Genomic DNA, 22,542 nt, shown 5'->3' with positions numbered 1-22,542 from the left:
GGTTCTCCTGCCTCAGCCTCCTGAATAGCTGGGATTACAGGCATGCGACACCACGCCTGGTTAATTTTTGTATTTTTAGTAGAGAGGGGTTTCACCATGTTGGTCAGGCTGGTCTCGAACTCTTGACCTTGTGATCCCCCCGCCTTGGCCTCCCAAAGTGCCAGGATTACAGGCGTGAGCCACCACCCCCGGCCTATAGCTGGTTTTAAAACATGATCTATGGCCGGGCATGGTGGCTCACACCTATAATCCCAGAACTTTGGGAGGCTGAGCTGGACGGATCACTTAAGGTCAGGAATTCGAGACCAGTTTAGCCAACATGGTGAAACCCTGTCTCTACTAAAAATACAAAAATTAGCCAGGTGTGGTGGCGCACGCCTGTAATCCCAGCTATTTGAGAGGCTGAGGCAGGAGAATCACTTGAACCTGGGAGGTGAAGGTTGCAGTGAGCTGAGATCAAGATCGCACCACCATACTCCAGCCCGAAGGACAGGTCAAGACTCCATCCCCCACCCCCCCAAAAAAAAGAGGTGACTCTAGGCCAGGTGCCGTGGCTCATGCCTATAATCCCAGCACTTCGAGAGGCTGAGGTGGGTGGATCCTTGAGGTCAGGAGTTCGAGATCAGCCTGTACTCTACCCTGGGCCACAGAGCAAGACTGTTGGCCCAGTCTTGGTGACTCTCAGTGCTGTTTTTTTTTTTTTTGAGATGGAGTCTCGCTCTGTTGCCCAGGCTGAAGTGTAATGGCATGATCTCAGCTCACAGCAACCTCTGCCTCCTGGGTTCAAGCGATTCTCCTTCCTCAGCCTCCCAGGTAGCTGGGATTACAGGCCCGCCACCATGCCCAGCTAATTTTTTTGTATTTTTAGTAGCGATGAGGTTTCACCATGTTGGCCAGGCTGGTCTCGAACTCCTGACCTCAGGTGATCCACCTGCCTTGGCCTCCCAAAGTGTTGGGATTACAGGCGTGAGCCACCGCGCCCGGCCTTCATGGACAATTTGAAAAGAAGTATGGGGCTGGGTGCTGTGGCTCATGCCTGTAATCCCAACACTTAGAGAAACCAAGGCAGGAGAATCATTGAGGCCAGGAGTTTGAGACCAGCCTGAGAAACACAGTGAGATACTGTCTCTATATAAAATTTTTCAAAAAAGAAATTTGGAGGCTGAGACAGGAGAATTGCTTGAACCCAGGAGGCGGAGGTTGCAGTGAGCTAAGATTGTATCATTGCACTCCAGCCTGGGTGACAGAGTGAGACTTCATCTCAATAAATAAATAAATAAATAAATAAAAATAATAAAAAGAAATGAAATATGGGATGGTTAAAAAATAAATAAAGAGGCCAGGTATGGTGGCTCACGGCTATAATCCCAACACTTTGGGAGACAGAGATGGGAGGATTGCTTGAGCCCAGGAGTTTGAGACCATCCTGGGCAACACAGGGAGACCCTGCCTCTACGAAAAATTTTTTAAATTAGCCTAACATAGTGGTGTGCACCTATAGTCCTAGCTACTTAGGAGGCTGATCTGCGAGGATCACTTGAGCCGGGGAAGTTGAGGCTGCAGTGAGCCAAGATCGGGCCACTGCACTCCAGCCTAGGCAACACAGTGAAACCCTGAATAAAAAAAAAAAGAAAAACAAGACAAAAAAAAAGAAACACAGGGACAGTCAATGGTTTTCATTAACTATAAGCCCCATTTAAAAAAAAAAACCCATATTTTAAATATGTTCAAATCAGTAGCCTAAAATGACATCAAAAAACAGGTAAAGGGATTTAGTTTATCATTTTACCTCAATCATCAAAAAGTCTACTAGAGCCAGGTGCGGTGGCTCATGCCTGTAATCACAGAACTTTGGGAGGCCAAGGTGGGAAGATCCCTTGAGCCCAGCAGTTTGACATCAGCCTGGGCAACATGGCGAAACTCTGTCTCTACAAAAAAAAAAAAAAGAAAAGAAAAATGCAAAAATTAGCCAGGCATGGTGGCATGTGCCTGTAAGTAGTCCCAGCTACTCTGGATGCTGAGGCGGGAGGATCACCTGAGTCCATGGAGGTTGAGGCTGCAGTGAGTGGTGATCAGGCTACTGCACTCCACCAGGATGACAGTGAGACCCTGTCTCAAAAAAAATAAATCTACTAGATTTAAGCATTGATCTAATAAATGAAAATGGAACCCAATCAAGAGAATCTTGTATCATCTTTTAAAATTTTTTATGTTTATTTTATTTTTTCACTCTTGCTTCTCTCTGGATTGTTATCATCTTAGGGAAAAACACTTATTCCCTACTCCAGATGTTTCTTTCAATGTAGACAGCTAAGCGTTTAGCATATCACCCCTCCCTTCTTAGTGACTAGAAGAAAAACACAGCTCCTTCTTTCCTATTTTGAGATCCAGCTAGCTGCAGAGAGTATACACTCAGCTTTGCTATTCTGAACTGGTCAAATTTTACAGGGGTAAGTGCCCACATGAAGTGCATAGGTTTTTGTTTGGTTTTTAAGTACTGCTTGTATTTAGGTGGATAAATCTGTCTAATTCTGGATTCAGTATTAGAACATCTACTAGCCCACAAATATAAGCTATCTTCTTGAATATTAGTTTTATTAGTAATAAGTATTACTTTATTTCCATCTGTCAAACTTTTTTCGTATTTCTCAACTGGATTGAAGTAAGAGGAGTGCTTCCAATTGAAACCCTCAAACCCCAACAATCTTTAAGAGCTATGCAAATATTATTTTTGGTAATTGAAATAGTGGGGTAAAGGTTAGAGTACAGCCCTACCAGTTTGCAAATCCTATTATTTGTAAAATAATAATTTAATAGTAATTCAATTTGAATTAAAGTAAATCAATTTCATTCCTAATTAATGTCTTTATTTTACAAATGAGGGAAAATCAGATTCACTTTTTATATAACTACTTAATTTTTCACTGTTCATTCAGCAACTGAATAGGCAAGGAATCAATGTTTACTCAATTTTTTAAAAAGTATTTTTCTTGACTATAAATCCCATTAACCAACAGAAAATGGTTAAAACATTGGCTCAAAAGTCACAGAGACTTAGGGATTTGGGTTTTTTTTTTTTTTTTTTTTTTTTTTTTTTTTTTGAGTCAAGGTCTCACTCTGTTGCCCAGGCTGGAGTGTAGTGGCACAATCATGGTTCACTGTAGCCCCGAATTCCTGGGCTCAAGCAATCTTCCCACCTCAGCCTCCCGAGTAGCTGCAACTACAGGCGCATGCTACCACACCTGGCTAATATTTGAATTTTTTGTAGAGACTTAGTCTTGCTATGTTACCTAGTCTGGTCTTAAACTCTTGGGTTCAAGTGATCCTCCTGCCTTGACCTCCCAAAGTGCTGGGATTACAGGCATGAGCCACCAAGCCCAGCCAATATTTAGGTTTAATTCTACCATTGTCTTGTATTAGCTGTGTAACTTTGGATAAGTTGCTTGACCTCACCTATAAAATGGGGACAGTTAACAACACCTATTAAATAGGACTGTTGTGGGGATTAAAATAAATGCAGGTAGCCAGGTGTGGTTATCCTTGCCTATAATCCCAGCTACTCTGAAGACTGAGGTGGGAGGATCACTTGAAGCCAGGAGTTCAAGATCAGTCTGGGCAACATAGTGAGGCTTTGTCTCTAAAAAAACAATTTTAAAAAAATCAGCTGGGTGTGTCAGTGTACACCTGTAGTCCTGGCTACATGGAAGACTAAGCCAGGAGGACCACCTGAGCTCAGGTGTTTGAGGCTGCAGTGAGCTATGATCACACCACTCCACTCCAGCCTGGGAGAGAAAGTGAGATCCCCTTCTGCAATAAATAAATAAATATATACATATATGTAAATACAAATAAATATATACATACATACATGTAAAACTCTTATCATGGTGCCTGAAACATAAAAGGAGCTGACATCTAGTCATTCAATAAATATTCAATGCCCACTTTAGAGTACTAGGTACTATGTTAGGTACCAAGGACAAAATGCTTAGCTAAACCAGACATGGTTCTGGCCCTAATAAAATTTTCAGGGGTATTTAGTGGGGAGAGAGACATTAATCAAATAATCATAAAATAATTTAATAATTACCCTCTGTGATAAATGGGCTACCAAAAACAAAAAAACAAAAAGAAGGCTGTGGCCTATTTTCATTAGACTAGTCAGAAAGATGACATTTAAGTATGAAAGACTTCAAGGATGAGAAGAAACTAGCCATTCGGAGAATGAAAGAGATCATTCCAGAAAGAGGGAGCACACGGTTAAAAGCTATAAGGTGGGACTTTGGAAGGAACAGAAGGCCAGTGAAGCTGGAATGTAATGAAACATCCGGCCTCTCAGTTTTTAGAAGGTTTATGTGAGTTAAATTTTATAAAGGGCTTAGAACAGTAACTGGTATGCTCAGGAGGCTGAGGGAAGAGAATCGCTTGAACCTGGGAGGCAGAGGTTGCAGTGAGCCAAGATCATGCCATTGCACTCCAGTCTGGGCAACAAGAGCGAAACTCCATCTCAAAAAAAATAAAAGAACAGTAACTGGTATGTAAAAATACTGTATATTATATAAAATAAAACTAAGAAAACAAGGTAATTATTAACTCCAGGGAAAACAAAAATTGAACAAAGGAACTATTATCATAGCATATTATACAGCTTAGCTAGAAATAATACTTATAAAATCATAATAATATAAACACTGAATACTGGTTTAACTAAAAATCATGATACAACTTATACACGGAAGCTGGGAAGAAAGGGGAAGCTGGAACATAAGGGCACGGGGTTTAAGAGAAATAAATCTTTACCCTCTATAACAGAAAGGCAATATCTGATTTGTTGAATCAATACACAAACATAGACTTACAGAATTTCTGAATTCCGGCTGGGCGCAGTGGCTCATGCCTGTAATCCTAGTACTTTGGGAGGCTGAGGTGGGCGAATCACTTGAGTTCAGGAGTTCCAGACCAGCCTGGCCAACGTGGTGAAACCTCATCTCTACTAAAAATACAAAAAGTTATCTGGGCGTGGTGGTGTGCACCTGTAATCCCAGCTACTTGCAAGGCTGAGGCAGGAGAATTGCTTGAACCTGGGAGGTGGACGTTGCAGTAAGCCGAGATTGCGCCACCGCACTCCAGCCTGGGCAACAGAGCAAGACTCTGTCTCAAAAAAAAAAAAATTCTAAATTTTATATAATTAACAATGAATGATTTGAAAAGGAAATTAAAACTGTTCCATTTCTAATAGCACCAAAAATAATAATATGCTTAAGAATAAGGTTAACCAAGGAGGCAAAAGACTTGTACAGTGAAAGCCAAAAACATTACTAAAAGAAATTGCAGAAGACAAAAATATATGGAAAGACACTCCATGCTCATGGATTGGAAGCATTAACATTGTTAAGATATCAGGGCCAGGTGCGGTGGCTCACGCCTGTAATCCCAGCACTTTGGGAGGCCAAGGCGGGTGGATCACGAGGTCAGGAGTTCAAGACCAGCCTGGCCAAGATGGTGAAACCCCATCTCTACTAAAAATACAAAAATTAGCTGGGCTTGGTGGCAGGTGCCTATAATCCCAGCTACTCAGGAGGCTGAGGCAGAGAATTGCTTGTACCCGGGAGGCGGAGGTTGCAGTGAGCTGAGATCACGCCACTGCACTCCAGCCTGGGTGACAGAGCAAGACTCCGTCTCAAAAAAAAAAAAAAAAAAAAAAAAGGGTGTCAGTACTACTCAAAGCAATCTGCAGATTCAATGTAATCCACATCAAAATCCCAAAAATGGGCTGGGTGTGGTGGCTCATGTCTGTAATCTGCAGATTCAATGTAATCCCTATCAAAATCCCAAAGATGGGCCGGGTGTGGTGGCTCATGCCTGTAATTCCAGGCACTTTGAGAGGCTCAGGTGGGTGGATCATATGAGGCCAGGAGTTCAAGACCAGCCTGGCCAACATGGCAAAACCCCATCTCTATTAAAAATACAAAAATCAGCTGGGTGTGGTGGTGCATGTCTGTAATCTCAGCTACCCGGGAGGCTGAGGCAAGAGAGTCACTTGAACCCAAGAGGTGGAGGTTGCAATGAGCTGAGATCATGCCATTGCACTCCAGCCTGGGCAAAAAGAGCAAAACTCTGTCTCAAATAAATAAATAAATTAATTAATTAAATTAAATAAGCAAAGGACTTGAATAGACTTATCTCCAAAGAAGATTTACAAATGACATTTCACAAATGTGAAAAGATGTTCAACATTCTGTTTCATTAGAGAAACAGAAATCAAAACCAAGGGACACCACGTCACACCCATCAGGATGGCTACTTATCAAAAAAAAAAAAGCGGAAAACAACAAGTGTTGGTAAGGATGCAGAGAAATTGGAACCCTTGTGCAGTGTTGAAAACAGGACAGTGGTTCCTGAAAAAGTTAAAAATAGACTTACCATATGATGTAGCAATTCCACTTCTGGGTATATACCCAAAAGAATTGAAAGCAATGTCTCAAAGGGACACTTGAATGTATTTGTACACTCAAGTTCATAGCAACATTATTCACAACAGCCAAAAGGCAGAAGCAACCCAAGTATCCATCAATGGGCAAATGAATAAACAAATATGTGCTATACGCTGTACATACAATGAAACATTATTCAGGGTGAAAGGCAAGGAAACACTGACACATGCTACAACATAGATGAACCACGAGGACATTATACCAAGTGAAATAAGACAGTCACAAAAATATTGTATGATTCCACTTACATAAGGTACATAGGATAGTCAAATTCATCGAGACAGAAAGTAGAACAGTGGTTGCCAGAGGCTGGAGGGAGAGGAGAATGCGGAGTTGTTTAATGGGTATAGAGTTTCAGTTTTGTAAGATGAAAAGAATTCTGGAGATGGGTTATGCAACAATGTAAATGCACTTAATGCTACTAAACTGTATACTAAAATGTTCAAGATGAGCCAGGCAAGGTGGGTGCCTCACGCCTGTAATCCTAGCACTTTGGGAGGCTGAGGTGAGTGGACTGCTTGAAGTCAGGAGTTCAAGGACAGCCTGACCAACCTGGTGAAAACTCGTCTCTACTAAAAATACAAAAATTAGCCAGGTGTGATGGCAGGTGCCTGTAATCCCAGCTACTTGGGAGGCTGTGGCAGGAGAATCACTTGAACCTGGGAGGCGGAGGTTGCAGTGAGCCAAGATCATGCCACTGTACTCCAGCCTGGACAACAGAGCAAGACTCTGTCTCAAAAAAAAAAAAAGTTCAAGATGGTAAATTTTATGTTATGTATATTTGTCACAATTAAAAATAAAAATAGGCCAGGTGCAGTGGCTCACGCCTGTAAACCCAGCACTTTGGGAGGCCGAGGGGGGCAGATCATGAGGTCAGGAGTTTGAGACCAGCCTGGCCAGCATGGTGAAACCCCATCTCTACTGAAAATACAAAAAATTAGCCATGCATGGTGGCGCACGCCTGTAGTCCCAGCTACTAGGAAGGCTAAGGCAGGAGAATTGCTTGAACCCACCAGGTGGAGGTTGCAGTGAACCAAGATCACGCCACTGCACTCCAGCCTGGGAGATAGAGCGAGACTCCATCTCAAACAAACAAACAAACAAAAAAACAAGAAAGAAGGAGAGAAGGAGAGAAAGAGAAAAAAGAAAGAAGAAAGGAAGAAAGGAAGGAAAAGATCTTACTAAGAAAAAGAGTAGGAGGTAAGGAAATGGAGACTCTATACGGACTACTCTTTCAAGAAGCTCAGGCCAGGCATGGTGGCTCATGCTTGTAATCCCAGCACTTTGGGAGGCTGAGGTGGGAGGATTACTTAAGCCCAGGAGTTCAAGAACAGCCTGGGTAACATGGTGAAACCCCATCTCTACAAAAATACAAAAATTAGCCGGGCAGAACTCCTGACCTCAGGTATTCTGCCTGCCTCGCCCTTCCAGAGTGCTAGGATTTTTTTTTTTTTTTTTTTTTTTTTGAGACAGAGTTTCACTCTTGTCACCCAGGCTGGAGTGCAATGGCGTGATCTCAGCTCACTGCAAAATCCACCTCCCAGGTTCAAGTGATTCTCCTGCTTCAGCCTCCCGAGTAGCTGGGATTACGGTGTGCACCACCATGCCCAGCTAATTTTTGTATTTTTAGTAGAGACAGGGTTTCGCCATGTTGGCCTCAAACTTCTGACCTCAGGTGATCCACCCATCTGCCTCAGCCTCCCAAAGTGCTAGGATTACAGGTGTGAGCCACCACACCCGGCCAATCATTAACCTTAATGATCATTTACTATGTGCCAGGCATTCATTACTAACAGCTCAATAAAGTAGATACTAGTAGTATGCCATTAGATATGGAGTTATGGGGGGAAAAGAAGGTCAAGGATAATATTAAGGTTTTTGGTCTGAGCACATGGAAGAATGAAGTTGCCATTTACTGAGATGGAGAACAGTTTTGGCAGGGCAGGGAGGAAAAGAGCAGGCAGGAGCTCTGTTTAAATATGTTAAGTTTGAAATGTCTAATAAATGTCTAAATGGAGATGTCAGGTGTGATGTTAAATATATAAATCTAAAATACAGGAGGGCAGTCCAAGTTGAGAGTTCCAGTCCAAGTTGAGAGTTCCATCATACAGGTGCTATTCAAAGCTATGAGACTGGATATAAATTTTTTTTTTTTTTTTTGAGATGGAGTCTCCCTCTGTCACCCAGGCTGGAGTGCAGTGGCACAATCTCAGCTCATTGCAACCTCTGCCTCCTGGGTTCAAGTGATCCTTCCACCTCAGCCTCCCGAGTAGCTGGGACCACAGGCATGCACCACCACGCCTGGCTAATTTTTGTATTTTTGGTAGAGATGGGGTTTCACCATGTTGCCCCAGCTGGTCTCAAACTCCTGAGCTCAAGCAATCTGCTCACCTCAGCCTCCCAAAGTGCTGAGTTTACAGGCATGAGCTACTGCACCCATCCAAGACCTGGATAAAACTATGAAGAGAGAAGTATAGACAGAAAAGAGGCTCAAGGACAGAGTCCTGGGGTACTCCAAGGTTTAGAGGTCAGAAAAATGAGGAGAAACCAGGAAAGGAACCAGAAAAAGAGAGGCCATAGAAATGAGAAGAAAACCAGGAGAGTGTGGCATTCTATAAAGTCAAATGAAGAAAGTTTCTCAAGGAATAGAGTGCTCAATTGTGTCAAGTGTTGTCGATAGGTTAAGATGAAAGTTAAGAAATAAACATTTACTGGGGCTGGACACGGTGTCTCACGCCTGTAATCCCAGCGCTTTAGGAGGCTGAGGCGGGCGGATCACGAGGTCAGGAGATTGAGACCATCCTGGCTAACACAGTGAAAACCTGTCTCTACTAAAAATACAAAAAAATTAGCCGGGTGTGGTGGCGGGCCCCTGCAGTCCCAGCTATTCGGGAGGCTGAGGCAGGAGAATGACGTGAAGCTGGGAGGCGGAGGTTGCAGTGAGCTGAGATCGTGCCACTGCACTCCAGCCTGGGCGACAGAGCGAGACTCCGTCATAAAAAAATAAATAAGTAAATAAACATTTACTTAATAACTTGAGTCACTGCAGACTTTCAAAAGAACAGTTTTGGTGGAGTGGTAGGAATAAAAGCCTAATTAGTTTGGTTTAAGAGGGAATGAGAGAAGTCTGACATTATCAAAAAATGGAAAGGATGTAAATCTATGACAAATTTTATACATTGTTGATGGAAACAGATTTGGTACAATACTTTGGAAATAAATTTAGCATTATCTCCTAAAGTGGAATATTTGCATATCTGATGGCTCAGCAATCTCACTCTTAGGTAGAAACCCAAAAGAAACTCTAGCACAAGGATACTACATACAGAAGAATGTTCAGAACAGCAATTTCAAAAATAGCAAAAATGAACAAACACAATCTAGAAACAATCCAAAAATCCATTGGTAGGAGAATGGATAAATTACAGTATATTCACAAATGAAATATTGTAAAGCATGAAAAATGGATAAACCACATCTACATGCAACATGAATGAATCATGAAAACACAAAACTGAAGGTAAAAAAACAAAAACAAAAACAAACAGAAGACTATGTGCTGCAATAAGACACTACAGCAGTGGTTGCAAGCACAGATTTGGAACTAGATTACCTGGGTTCAAATCCCAGTTGGGCCATTCACTAGCAGTATGATTTTCAAACTCTCTGTAACTCACTTTTCCTCATCTATAAGATGGGAACAATAATAATGAAGTTGTAAGGATTAAATAAGATAAAATATAGTTATATAACTATATATTATGTAGATATAATTATATACAGTTATACAAAGTACTTAGAACAGTGCAAACAAGTTAATTAAACATGATTTTAAAACTATGTTTTTTGGGGAAGACTTTCAGTCCAAAATGGCAGTATAGAAGTAAACTGGCTTCACTTTCTTCCACAGAAAACTAAAACTATGTTTTTAAAAAGTAATAGGGCTGCTGGGCACAGTGGCTCATGCCTGTAATCCTAGCACTTTGGGAGGCCAAGGTGGGCGAATCACTTGAAGTCAGGGGTTCCAGACCAACCTGATTAACACGGTGAAACCCTGTCTCTACTAAAAACACAAAAATAAGCCAGGTGTGGTGGCATGCGCCTGTAGTCCCAGCTACTCAGAAGGCTGAGATATGAGAATCGCCTGAACCCGGGAGGTGGAAGATTGCAGTGAGTTGAGATCATGCCACTACACTCCAGCCTGAGTGACAGAGTAAGATCCCGTATCAAAAAAAAAAAAAAAAAAAGTAATAGGGCTGGGTGCCGTGGCTCACACCTATAATCCCAGCACTTTGAGAGGCCAAGGCAGGAGGATCGCTTGAGGTCAGGAGTTCGAGAACAGCTTGGGCAACATAGCGAGACCCTGTGTCTACAAAAAAATTTAAAAATTACCCAAGTGTGGTGGTGAGCGCCTGTAGTCCTAGCTACTTGGGAAGCTGAGGCAGGACGATCACTGGAGCCCAGGAGTTCCAGGCTGCAGTGAGCTACGATCATGCCACTGCACTCCACTCTGGATGGCAGAGTGAGACCCTGTCTCCACAAAAAATTTAAAAATTAGCTGGGCATGGTGACGCACATCTGTAATCCTAGCTACTCAGGGGGCTGAGGTGGGAGGATTGCTTGAGCCAGGGAGGTCGAGGCTGCAGTGAGCCATGATCGAGCCACTGCACTCCAGCCCAAGTGACAAAGTGAGACCCAGTCTCAAAAAATAAAATAAAATAAAATAAAAAGCAAGAGAGTAATAAATACAGAATTTAGTACAGTGATTACCTCTAGAAGAGGTGCAGAGGATGAGATGGAGAAATTCATGTGTACGTAATTATAGGCAATGAATCTAGTCTAGTACTTGAGAGTACCTCTTACAGGTGTTCCTCTATTATTACACTTTATAACTACATGTAAACTTTTGTATTACCTGACAATATATTCAAGATAATAAAAGAAAAAAGAATGAAAGGAAATAAATTGGAGACAGCAAGTATATATGATTCTTGAATAGATAGCTCTTTCAAGATGTTTTACTGTAAAGGGAAGAAGAGAAATGAAACAATGGCTAGAAGAAGAAGAAAAAGGTTTTTTTTAATTTAAATTGTTTTTCTTTTTTTTTGAGACAGAGTTTCGCTCTTGTTGCCCAGGCTTGAGTGCAATGGCACAATCTTTGCTCACTGCAACCTCCGCCTCCCAAGTTCAAGCAATTCTCCTGCCTCAGCCTCCCTAGTATCTGGGATTACAGGCATGTGCCACCATGCCTGGCTAATTTTGTATTTTTAGTAGAGATGGGGTTTCACCATGTTGGTCAGGCTGGTTTCAAACTTCTGACCTCCGGTGATCTGCCTGCCTCAGCCTCCCAAAGTGCTGGGATTACAGGTGTGAGCCACCGCACCTGGCCAATTTTTTTTTCTTTTTTATACTCCATAGGTTCACAATTTTTAGACAGAATTTTGTTCTTGTAGCCCAGGCTGGAGTAGAATGGCACGATCTTGGCTCACTGCAACCTCTACCTCCTGGGTTCAAGTGATTCTCCTGGCTCAGCCTCCCAATTAGCTGGGATTACAAGCAAGCATCACCATGCCCAGCTAATTTTATATTTTTTAATAGAGACAGGGTCACCATGTTGGCCAGGCTGGTGTTGAACTCCTGACCTCAGGTGATCTGCCCACCTCGCCTCCCAAAGTGCTGGAATTATAGGCGTTGAGCCACAGTGCCCGGCCCACAATGTTTTTTTTTAAGTAAGAGAAAAACAGCCAATATACAGGCTGATATGTGATTATAAACATTACCAATCCTCAAAATAATTTGACAAAATATATCAGTACTTTTTTTTTTTTTTTTTGAGATGGAATCTTGCACTGTCACCTGGGCTGGAGTCCAGTGGCAGATCTCGGCTCACTGCAGCCTCTGTCTCCCAGGTTCAAGTGATTCTCCTCGCCTCAGCCTCCCAAGTAGCTGGGATTACAGGTGCCCACCACCATGCCCAGCTAATTTTTTTGTATTTTCAGTACAGACTGGGTTTCACTATGTTGGCCAGGCTGGTCTCGAACTCCTGACCTCTGATCCACCCGCCTCAGCCTCCCAAAGTGCTGGGATTACAGGTATGAGCCACCGCACCTGGCCAATATATCAGTACTTTAAGATGCAAAATTCAAGGTCAGAAAGCCTAAGACATCTGGCACTGGTCACACAGCTAATACGTGACAAAGCCACATTTAAATTCAGATCAATCAATAAATAATTACTTAAAAAATAAATTCAGATCTATCTAACTCTGTATTTCAGGGTTTGTATAGAACATAATGCTTCCTTCCTTTGCTTAACCTTGATTTAGTGCCTACCATAGGCACTAAATAAATGTGATAGCTTAATCACATTTATTAGGATATATATTTTTTGAGTATCTACTAGATAGGCCTAAGATGCTATATTAGGTATTTGGGGAGATAATAAACTGAATAACACTGTCTCTACCTTAAAGAGCTTACACTCTAGCAATGAAGATAAGACAATTACCTAAATGATTCCAATACAACGCAAAATTATATAAACACCATATAAGAAGTACAAAACATTATGGGGGTTCAGAAAAAAGTCCCCTTTGGAAAAGACAGTCCCCTCTGGGGCTAGGAAATGGAGGGATTAGCAGAAGCTTTATATAAGAGGTAATTTTCAACTGAACTTAAAGGGATGGGTAGGATTTTTAAAGACATTTTTTACTGTGACTTCTTAAAGGGCCACAGTCATGCCTTAACCCCAGGGCCTAGCATGCTGCAGCTGTTCAATAAATATAAGTAATATGAGTGAAGTAAACAAATGAAACGAAAGGCCATTCCGGAATTAAGCAACAACAATAAAAAGGATCAGAGGCTGAATGCATAAGGCACAAGAACAACAAAAAGATCAGAGTTGGAGGGATGTGAATATGCATATTTTGAGAATAAGTACCAAGTAACTGGTCATGATTCTCTTTACATTTGCCTCCTACATCTCCCATCTTTAAGAAAATTATCTCAGCCAGGTGCAGTATCTCATGCCTGAAAACCCAGCACTTTAGGAGGCTGAGGTGGGGGGAATAACTTGAGCCCAGGAGTTTGAGACCACCCAGGGCAATATAGTGGGACCCCATCTGTACAAAAATTTAAAAATTAGCCAAGTGTGATGGCGTGAGCCGGTAGTCCCAGCTACTCAGGAGACCAAGGTAGGAGAATTGCTTGAACTCAGGAGGTTGAGGCTACAGTGAACCATGATTGCACCACCGTGCTCCAGGCTGGGCAACAGACAAAACCCTGCCTCAAAAAAAAAAAAAAAAAAAAAAAAAAAAATGGGAAAAGAAAATTCTCTCTTGACAGCACCGCTATCCTCTTCCAGCTTTTATCTCATTTCTCTGGTCCCTTTTTTTAAAATAACAACTCTACTGAGATATAATTCACATATCATACACGTCACCCATTTAAATATAAATTCAGGACTAGGCACAGTGGCTCACGCCTGTAATCCCAGCACTTTGGGAGGCCAAGGCAGGAGGATCGCTTGATCCCAGGGGTTTGAGACAAGCCTGAGCAACATAGCAAAAGCCTGTCTCTATAAAAAAATTTTTTTTAAATTAGCTAGGCATGTGGCACTGTAATCCCAGCTACTTGGGAGGCTGTGGCAGGAGGATCCCTGGAGCTCAGGGGTTTTAGGCTTTAGTAAGCTATGATTGTGCCACTGCACTCCAGCCTGGGCAACAGAGTGAGACCCTGTCTCTAAATAAAGAAAGCATAAATTCAATGGTACTTAGATCACAGAGTTGTGCAACCATAACCACAATTTTAGAACATTTCATTATCCCAAAAAGAAACACAATACCCATTACCAGTCACTCCCTATTTCCCCACTAAGCCCTAGGCAACCACTAATCGACTTTCTGTCTCTATAGATTTCCGTATTCTGGGCATTTCCCATAAATGGAATCATACAACATGTAGTCTCTTATGACTGGCTTCTTTCATGAGCGTAATGTTTTTAAGGTTCATCCACATCTAGCATGTATCAGTATTCCATTCCTTTTTCTTTTTTTTTTTTTTTTCCTAGGGATTTGTTGTTGTTGTTGTTGTTTTTGGGACAGAGTCTTGCTCTGTTGCACAAGCTGGAGTACAGTGGTGTGATCCACTGCAGCCTCCACCTCCCAGCCTCAAGCAATCCTACCACCTCAGCCTTCCGAGTAGCTGGGGCTACAGGTGTGTTGCACACCAGCACGCCTGGCTAATTTTTGTACTTTTTGTAGAGATGGAGTTTTGCTTTTGCCATGTTGCCCAGGCTGGTCTAGAGCTCCTGGGCTCAAGCAATCCACCTGCCTCGGGCTCCCAAAGTGCCGGGATTACAGGCATGAGAAACCACACTCAGCCTAGTACCCCATTCCTTATTATTGTTGAATATTTCATTGTATGGGCGCACCATGTATTTTATTTATCCATTCCTCAGTTGATGGACATTAGGGTTGTTTCCACTCTGGACTATTATGAATAATGCTCCTATGAACATTTATGTACAGGTCTTTGTGTGAACATATGTTTCCATTTCTCTTGGGCATATATCTAGGAGTGGAATTCCTGGGTCTTTGCTTAACCTTTTGAGAACCTGCCAAGATGTTTTCCAAAGCAGCTGTACCATTTTACATTCCCACCAGAAGTGTATAAAGGTTCCAGTTACTCCACATATATTATGTCTCTCTTTCTTTCTTCCTTTTTTGATACAGAGTCTTGCTCTGTCACCCAGAATGAAAACAGTGGGGCAATCAACCGCAGCCTTGACCTCCTGGGCTCAAGCAATCCTCCCACCTCAGCCTTCCAAGTATTAACAGCTAGGACTACAGGTGTATGCCACCACACCCAGCTAATTTTTGTATTTTTGTAGAGATGGGGTTTTACCATGTTGCCCAGGCTGGTCTCAAACTCCTGGGCAACATGGTGCTGAGGAGATATTTGTCCTTTCGATTATCTTTTTGATTATTGACTGTCTTTTTTATTATCTGTCTTTTTCATTATAAACAGCCTAGTGGGTGTGAAGTGGTATCTCATTGTGGCTTTATTTTATATTTCCTTGATGGCTAATGATGTTAAGCATCTTTCCATAGAGCCTGTGGATAAACATCGATTCAGATGTTTTGCCTACTTTCTATTTGGGTTCTGCTCTACCTCTTAATGAATGTTCTTAAAAGATCAGTGTATATATACCATCTATACTTCCTTACTTGTTTTCACTCATCAACCTATTCTAACCTTGATTTTGCTCCCCATACCTCTGAAATTGCTTGTCAAAGTCATCAACCACCTTTACACTAACAAATTCAAAGACTATTCTTCAATCCTCACCTTCCAGCATTATAATTTTATGATTTGCACACTTGACTTTTTTTTTTTTTTTTTTTGATACATGGTCTCGCTCAGTTGCCCAGGCTGCAATGCAGTGGCATGATCATGGCTCACTGTAGCCTCGACCTCTACCAGCTCAGGTGATCCTCCCACCTCAGGCTCCTGAGCAGCTGGAACGACAGGCACACACCACCATACGTAGCTAATTTTTGTATCTTTTGTAGAGACAGGGTTTTGCCATGTTGTCCGGGCTGGTCTAGAACTCCTAGGCTCAAGTGATCCTCCCACTTTGGCCTCCCAAAGTGCTGGAATTACAGGCATGAGCCACTGTGCCTGGCCATACGTGCCTTTTAATTCCAACTGACTTCTTATTCCAATTGATATTTTCCCTTGTCCTGTTTCTGTTCTGTATTTTTTTGTTATACTGCATACTGCATATTCTCCTATGGAATAAGAAATGTAAACCAGCAACCAAAGGGTATATCCAGAAAACTGCATTAACATAACTGGCTAGTAGAGCAAATGTAACAATATCAAGGGGGCATGGTGGGGGGCGGGGGATGGGGAAGATAAGGAAAGGCCAGACAGATAGTAGGTGTTGGGCTAGAGATTTGCACTTTATTCAGCAGGTAATATATGGCCATTAAAGTTTTTTTTGTTTTTGTTTTTGTTTTTGAGATGGAGTCTCGCTGTTGTCGGTCCCGGGCTGAAGTGCAATGGCGCGATCTCGGCTCACTGCAACTTCTGCCTCCCAGGTTCCAGCAATTCTCCTGCCTCAGCCTCCCAAGTAACTGAAATTAACTGGTGCCTGCCACCACGCCTGGCTAATTTTTGTATATTTAGTAGAGACGGGGTTTCACCCTGTTGGCCAGTCTGGTCTCAAACTCCTGACCTCAGGTGATCCACTCACCTTGGCCTCCCAAAGTGCTGGGATTACAGGCGTGAGCCACTGCGCCCGGCCTACCACTAAACTTTAACCATTTGAGTTAACTTATTATTGATAACAGAACAGCTGCCCCAGTCAAGAGACGTTAGATCTACAAGTTCTTAATTCTCAGTCCTATTACATTTGATTTGATGGAAACTAGAAGGAAAAGTAGTAAACATACACAGAGAAAATTCTCTATCCTGTTAGAAGTACTAAGTGATTACCGTACTGTTTGTCACTTCTCTCTCCTGAGTAAACACTCTTGACAATCTCAGTTAACAAGCTTCTCAAAGAGTGAGGATCTGGCAGTACCCACCAGTCAGCCTTACTTTCATCACCTCCTACTCCCCATCAGTCTTCAATATATTAACATTGAGAAGAAATAGAAATGTATGAAAAGTACGTTGGAGAAGGCAAATTATCCTAAGTTAAACACAGCCCCTTTTCTTTTTTTCCAAAGGAAATGGTTGTTGATCCTATGAGGAGTTAAATTATAATAACACATGCCAGGGAGATGATGTCAAGAAAGGCGTGGTTAGGCCCTTTACAAGTTTGAAATTCCTTTAGTCCCAAACATTTCCTCTTTCGATCTCACCTTTACTCAAATCTCTCTACTTAGGCAACTTATTCAAACATTGAAGAAACAGTGTTGAGACCCTGTCTCTTTTTACTTCAGCCTTTTTTTTTTTTTTTTTAATGAACCAAGTTACTGAAGGGCATTAAAACTGCTGTTTAAAAAAAAACCACAAAATTATCTTGCAGAATCCCTCTTTGAAATCCACATTTTTCCCCTTCAGTAACTATTTTAATTAAAAAGAAAGGAAAAAAAAATTTAACACTACTTCCTGAGAAAAAAGTCTGCCTTTATTAGGCATTATATATTTGTTGACGGCATTCCCATATTTATCACCAGCCAATAAAGACTAAGAAAAGTATGACTGTCATGGGCTCCTCAGGAAACATCTTTCCTGATAAGTGAAGTACATATTTCAAAATAAAATAATCCTATCTTTTATGTTTTTTTATTTTTTATTTTATTTATTTATTTATTTTTGAGATGGAGTCTCACTCTGTTGCCCAGGCTGCAGTGCGGTGGCACAATCTCGGCTCACTGCAACATCCACCTCCTGGGTTCAAGTGATTCTCCTGCCTCAGCCTTCTGAGTAGCTGGGACTACAGGCGTGCACCACCATACCCGGCTAATTTTTGTATTTTCAGTATTGACAGGGTTTCACCATGTTGGCCAGGCTGGTCTCAAACTCCTGACCTCGAGCCATCTGCCCGCTTCCGCCTCCCAAAGAGCTGTGATTACAGGTGTGAGCACCAAAGTTAAATTTTTACAATAACTTTCATTAGTTTCAGTAAGAAACAGTAACTTTTATATAAAAGTTATATATAGGTAGGGCGTGGTGGCTCACGCCTGTAATCCCAGCACTTTGGGAGGCCGAGGTGGGCAGGTCACTTGAGGTCAGGAGTTCGAGAACAGCCTGGCCAACATGGTGAAACGCCATCTCTACCAAAAATATAAAAAATTAGCCAGGCGTGGTGGTGGGCCTCTGTAGCTGGGCCTCCCAGCTACTCAGGAGGCTGAGGCAGAAGAATCACTTGAACCCAGGAGTCGGAGGTTGCAGTGAGCTGAGATCGCCCCACTGCACTCCAGCCTGGGTGACAGAGTGAGACTCTGTCTCGAAAACAAACAACAAAAGTTATATATAAAAGTTGGCTGAGGTGGGAGGTTCGCTTAAGCCCAGGGGATGGAGGTTGTAGTGAGCCGAGATCATGGCACTGTCCTCCAGCCCAGACTGCAGAGTGATACCCTGTCTCAAAATAAATAAATAAATAAATGGGCCGGACAGTGGCTCACGCCTGTAATCCCAGCACTTTGGGAACCCGAGGCAGGCAGATTGCTTGAGGCCAGGAGTTCAAGACCAGCTTGGCCAACGTGGCAAAACCCCGTCTCTAATAAAATTACAAAATTTAGCTGGGCATGGTGGTGCACACCTGTAGTCCCAGCTACCCACGAGGTTGAGGCGGGAGAATCACTTGAACCCAGGAGACTGAGGTTGCAGGGAGCCAGGATCGTGCCACTGCACTCCAGCCTGGGTGACAGGGTAAGACTCTGTCTCAAAATAAATAAATAAACAAATAAATAGAATTTAACTGGGTATGGAAAATACACAAATTACATAAGCAAATGCATCTACAACACTTTCCAAAACAGAAACACAGCAAGCCCTACTTGACAAGACAAAGAGCAAGGTAACAATGCTGTAGTTTAAAAACACCCTCCCTGGTCATCTAGTGTTGAGGAAAAAAATTAAGTAAAATAAAAATAAAAATATGGGGCCAGGCGCAGTGGCTCATGCCTGTAATCCCAGCACTTTGGGAGGCCGAGGCAGGCAGATCACCTGAGGTCAGGAGTTTGAGACCAGCCTGACCAACATGATGAAACCCCATCTCTACTAAAAATACAAAAAATTAGCTGGGCGTGGTGGCGGGCACCTGTAATCCCAACTACTCAGAAAGCTGAGGCAGGAGAATCACTTGAACCCAGGAGACGGAGGTTGCAGTGAGCCGAAATCGCGCCACTGCATTCCAGCCTGGGCGCGACAGAGCAAGACTCCGTCTCAAATAAATAAATAAAAATATGGGCCAGGCTTGGCGACTCAAAGTGCAACCTCAGCACGTTGGGAGTCCAAGGCAGGCAGATCACTTGAGGTCAGGAGTTTGAGACCAGCCTGGCCAACAGGGTGAAACCCCACCTCTACTAAGAACACAAAAAAATTGTCCGGATGTGGTGGCACTCCTGTAGTTCCAGCTACTTGTGAGGCTGAGGGAGGAGAATTGCTTGAACCTGGGATGCGGAGGCTGCAGTGAGCTGAGATCACACCGCTGCACTCCAGCCTGGGTGACAGAGCGAGACTCCATCTCAAAAAAAAAAAAAAGTAAAAATAAAAATATGAAAACCCTCTACGTTCACAAACTTATATAGGCACAAAAGGAGTCATATGCATAGCCACAAAGTGATGCACAGATACAGCATCCTTACATCTGATCATAACATTGACTTATAAGAACCCAAAGAATTGACAAATACATTAGTAATTAGTAATTATGTATCTACCTATCCTCCCCAACCAATTCCAACAATTCCTGAATTGTCAAACCTTACAGTTATCAGGAAGAGATAAGAGATTTCAACCCAAACCCACAGCCATACCTCTTGTCCCCTATACTATCCTAGATTTAGAAGCTAGTTAACTTTTTCCTATACTCCAAGGTGGGAGAGGGAGCAGAGAGCAAAAAGAGATTTTTAGATAGCTTCAAATACATGAAACCTCTAATAGGGAAGCAATTCGTTTTGGGAATTCATTTTATTTTAATGAGTTCTGGGTAACCTGAGACTAGGAGGGAAAAAAATCAGGAAAGAAATTTTCACATGGTGCTCTACAAGGTTTGAAAAGAATAAAGACACATGAAATATTTCCCTTTCAAATATATATGTATAACATATAATGTATTATCTATACATATATTTGATAAAGGGATGTCAGCATATGTACATATAAACATATATTGATAACCAACAAATATGTATAAACTCATATTTCATTTCTTTTTGAGATGAAGTCTTGCTCTGTCACCCAGGCTGGAGTGCAGTGGCACAATCCTGGCTCACTGCAACCTCTGTCCCCCAGGTTCAAGTGATTCTCCTGCTTCAGCCTCCTGAGTAGCTGGGATTACAGGCGCGTGCCACCAAGCCCAGCTAATATGGGGTTTTACCATGTTGACCAGGCTGGTCTCAAACTCCTGACCTCAAGTGATCCACCTGCCTTGGCCTCCCAAGTGCTGGGATTACAGACATAAGCCACCATGCCCAGCCTCATTTCTTTTTTAAAGTAAATTTTATTGTGTATATTTAAGGTATACAACATGTTATGGGATACATATAGTAGTAGAAAGGTTACTATAGTGAAGTAAATTAATCATCCCACATAGTTGTCCCTTTTGTTTCTTTTTGTGGCAAGAGGAGCTAAAGTCTGCTCATTTAGCATGAATCTCATATACAGTACAACTTTATCATCTATGGTCCTCATGTTGTACATTGGATCTCAGGATTTGTTCATCCTACATATCTACTACTTTGTATCCTCTGACCTATAGCTCCCCATTTCCTCTCCCCTCTACCCATATTTCTTCAGGATATAAACAGAATGAGTACCACACAGACTAAGCCCATAAATCAACATTAAGTGTTTTGGGTCTAAACATTACCCACTGCATTGATCAGACACTTGCGTTTAAATCTACCTCTAATGGTCTCATTAGGTACATGAGAAAGCAGCAGGAATCGTTTCTCACCCTCCAACATTCCATTAGATGAGCAAAAGATTCCCTAAATGTCTATGTCACATTTTTTCTTCAAAGAACAGCTACAACACGAAGAGAGGGCAAAGAGTCTTCTTCCTGCTACAGCATGAAATTCCTCCTAATCAGTATGCTGTGCGCCCTGAAATGCCAGAAACTGCCAGATATATTCCTTGTCAAATATGGACAAGATTGTCCATCTCTCCCCATGTGCCCAAGGACAGCACAATTCTCTGGCAGCCATGGATTAATCATAAAGACTCCTAGGATCACTGCAAAGTCGGGCTATCTGCAGAGCTCCAAGTATCAGTTCAAATACAAGATCCAAAGTATCACAGCGCTCTGTGCCTTAATTCCAAGGTGCGATGTCTCTCAAGACTCCTTCTCTATAGGCTGGGTGGGGTAGGATCTGTAGTCTAGAAGAGTATACCCAGCTCTTGATAAACTGTTGTGGTTTCTCTGACTATCTATGATTTCAGCTATCTAATACTACTGGTGGTATGTGTAGGAGGGAAGGTTGGGGAGAGAATGGAAACAGTTAATCAAAAAATAAAATAATCTTGTGGGGTGGGGTGGACTGGGGGACAGGGTCTGAAATGACATATTATCCTTGTGGAGATTGATACATCAGCAGGAAGTCAAACTAACTTCATTTCATAAGGATACAAACTTGCAAGCTTGATTTGTTTTTAATTCCCCTGTCTTTTCAGGCCTCGCAGAGACTGTAAGTTCCTTGAACTCCAGAACCAGGTGAGGAAAGATGCAGAAAGAAGTAGTGGAAAACGGAGAAGCGCGGTGAGGAATTAGCAATCTTGAGAGAGGAATCCCCTTCCCCTCTTTAAAAAGAATGTAAAAACCAAGGGCATTGCAAAATCCCCAGAAAAAGAAGTAGCTAGATACCAAAAAAGCGCTTTTCCCTACCTTCTTGTTGTTTCTATTGTAGCCAAAAGTCGAAATCCCGGGCCTGGAAGTCACGGATAGCAGCATTTTCTCTTTAATGTTAGGGAACGAGTGAGAGAGAGAGAGAGAAAGGGAGGGGGTAAGAAAGACGGGGAGGGAGGGAGGAGGGGAGGGAGGGAAAGGGGGAGAGGGAGGGAGGAAAAAAGGGAGGGGAGGAGAAAGGAGGAGAAAAGGAGCAGGAGGAGAGAGATGAAGGGGGGCTGCGGGCAGAGAATGAGCTCGGGCTGCTCCTTTACGTCACTGAGAGAAGTTAACAGAGTCTGAATGAGGCAGAGGCACTTCCACTGGGTCCTAATGCCCAAGATGTTATTTTTTTGTTTGTTTTTCATAGTCTCAGGAGTTAAAGCTAGAAAGAAGAGTTCTTAGGTCTAACCCCTTTCAAATTTATCCCCTTTCCTCTATGAACAAGTTCCGATTCTCATGTAAAGACAATGAGGGCTTTATT

The 22,542-nt window shown here is 42.3% G+C and overlaps 1 protein-coding gene across 16 annotated transcripts in view; it reads right to left on the bottom strand.

Annotated features, from left to right (window-relative positions):
- RBMS2 (RNA binding motif single stranded interacting protein 2) overlaps positions 1-22,325 on the bottom strand; it is a 94,853-nt gene extending 72,528 nt beyond the window's left edge. For 5 of the 16 annotated variants that reach the window (XM_063647028.1, XM_063647029.1, XM_063647026.1 and 2 more), the window contains exons 1-2: positions 22,059-22,311; positions 4,860-4,993 (exon numbers count right to left, since the gene is read on the bottom strand). In XM_063647028.1, the coding sequence (XP_063503098.1) occupies positions 4,860-4,988 (129 nt within the window). In that variant the 5' untranslated portion in view covers positions 4,989-4,993; positions 22,059-22,311. Of the gene's footprint in view, positions 1-4,859; positions 4,994-10,107; positions 10,182-22,058 lie in introns of all 16 variants that reach the window. The other 11 variants (XM_063647030.1, XM_063647032.1, XM_063647023.1 and 8 more) reach the window with 7 other exon arrangements.
- Positions 22,326-22,542: the final 217 nt, after the last annotated feature.

The sequence above is a fragment of the Pongo pygmaeus genome, chromosome 10 (genome assembly GCF_028885625.2).
Source record: "Pongo pygmaeus isolate AG05252 chromosome 10, NHGRI_mPonPyg2-v2.0_pri, whole genome shotgun sequence".
Classification (NCBI taxonomy): domain Eukaryota; kingdom Metazoa; phylum Chordata; class Mammalia; order Primates; family Hominidae; genus Pongo; species Pongo pygmaeus.
The sequence above is the reverse complement of the archived record's forward strand: the minus strand, read 5'-3'. Positions and strand labels throughout refer to the sequence as shown.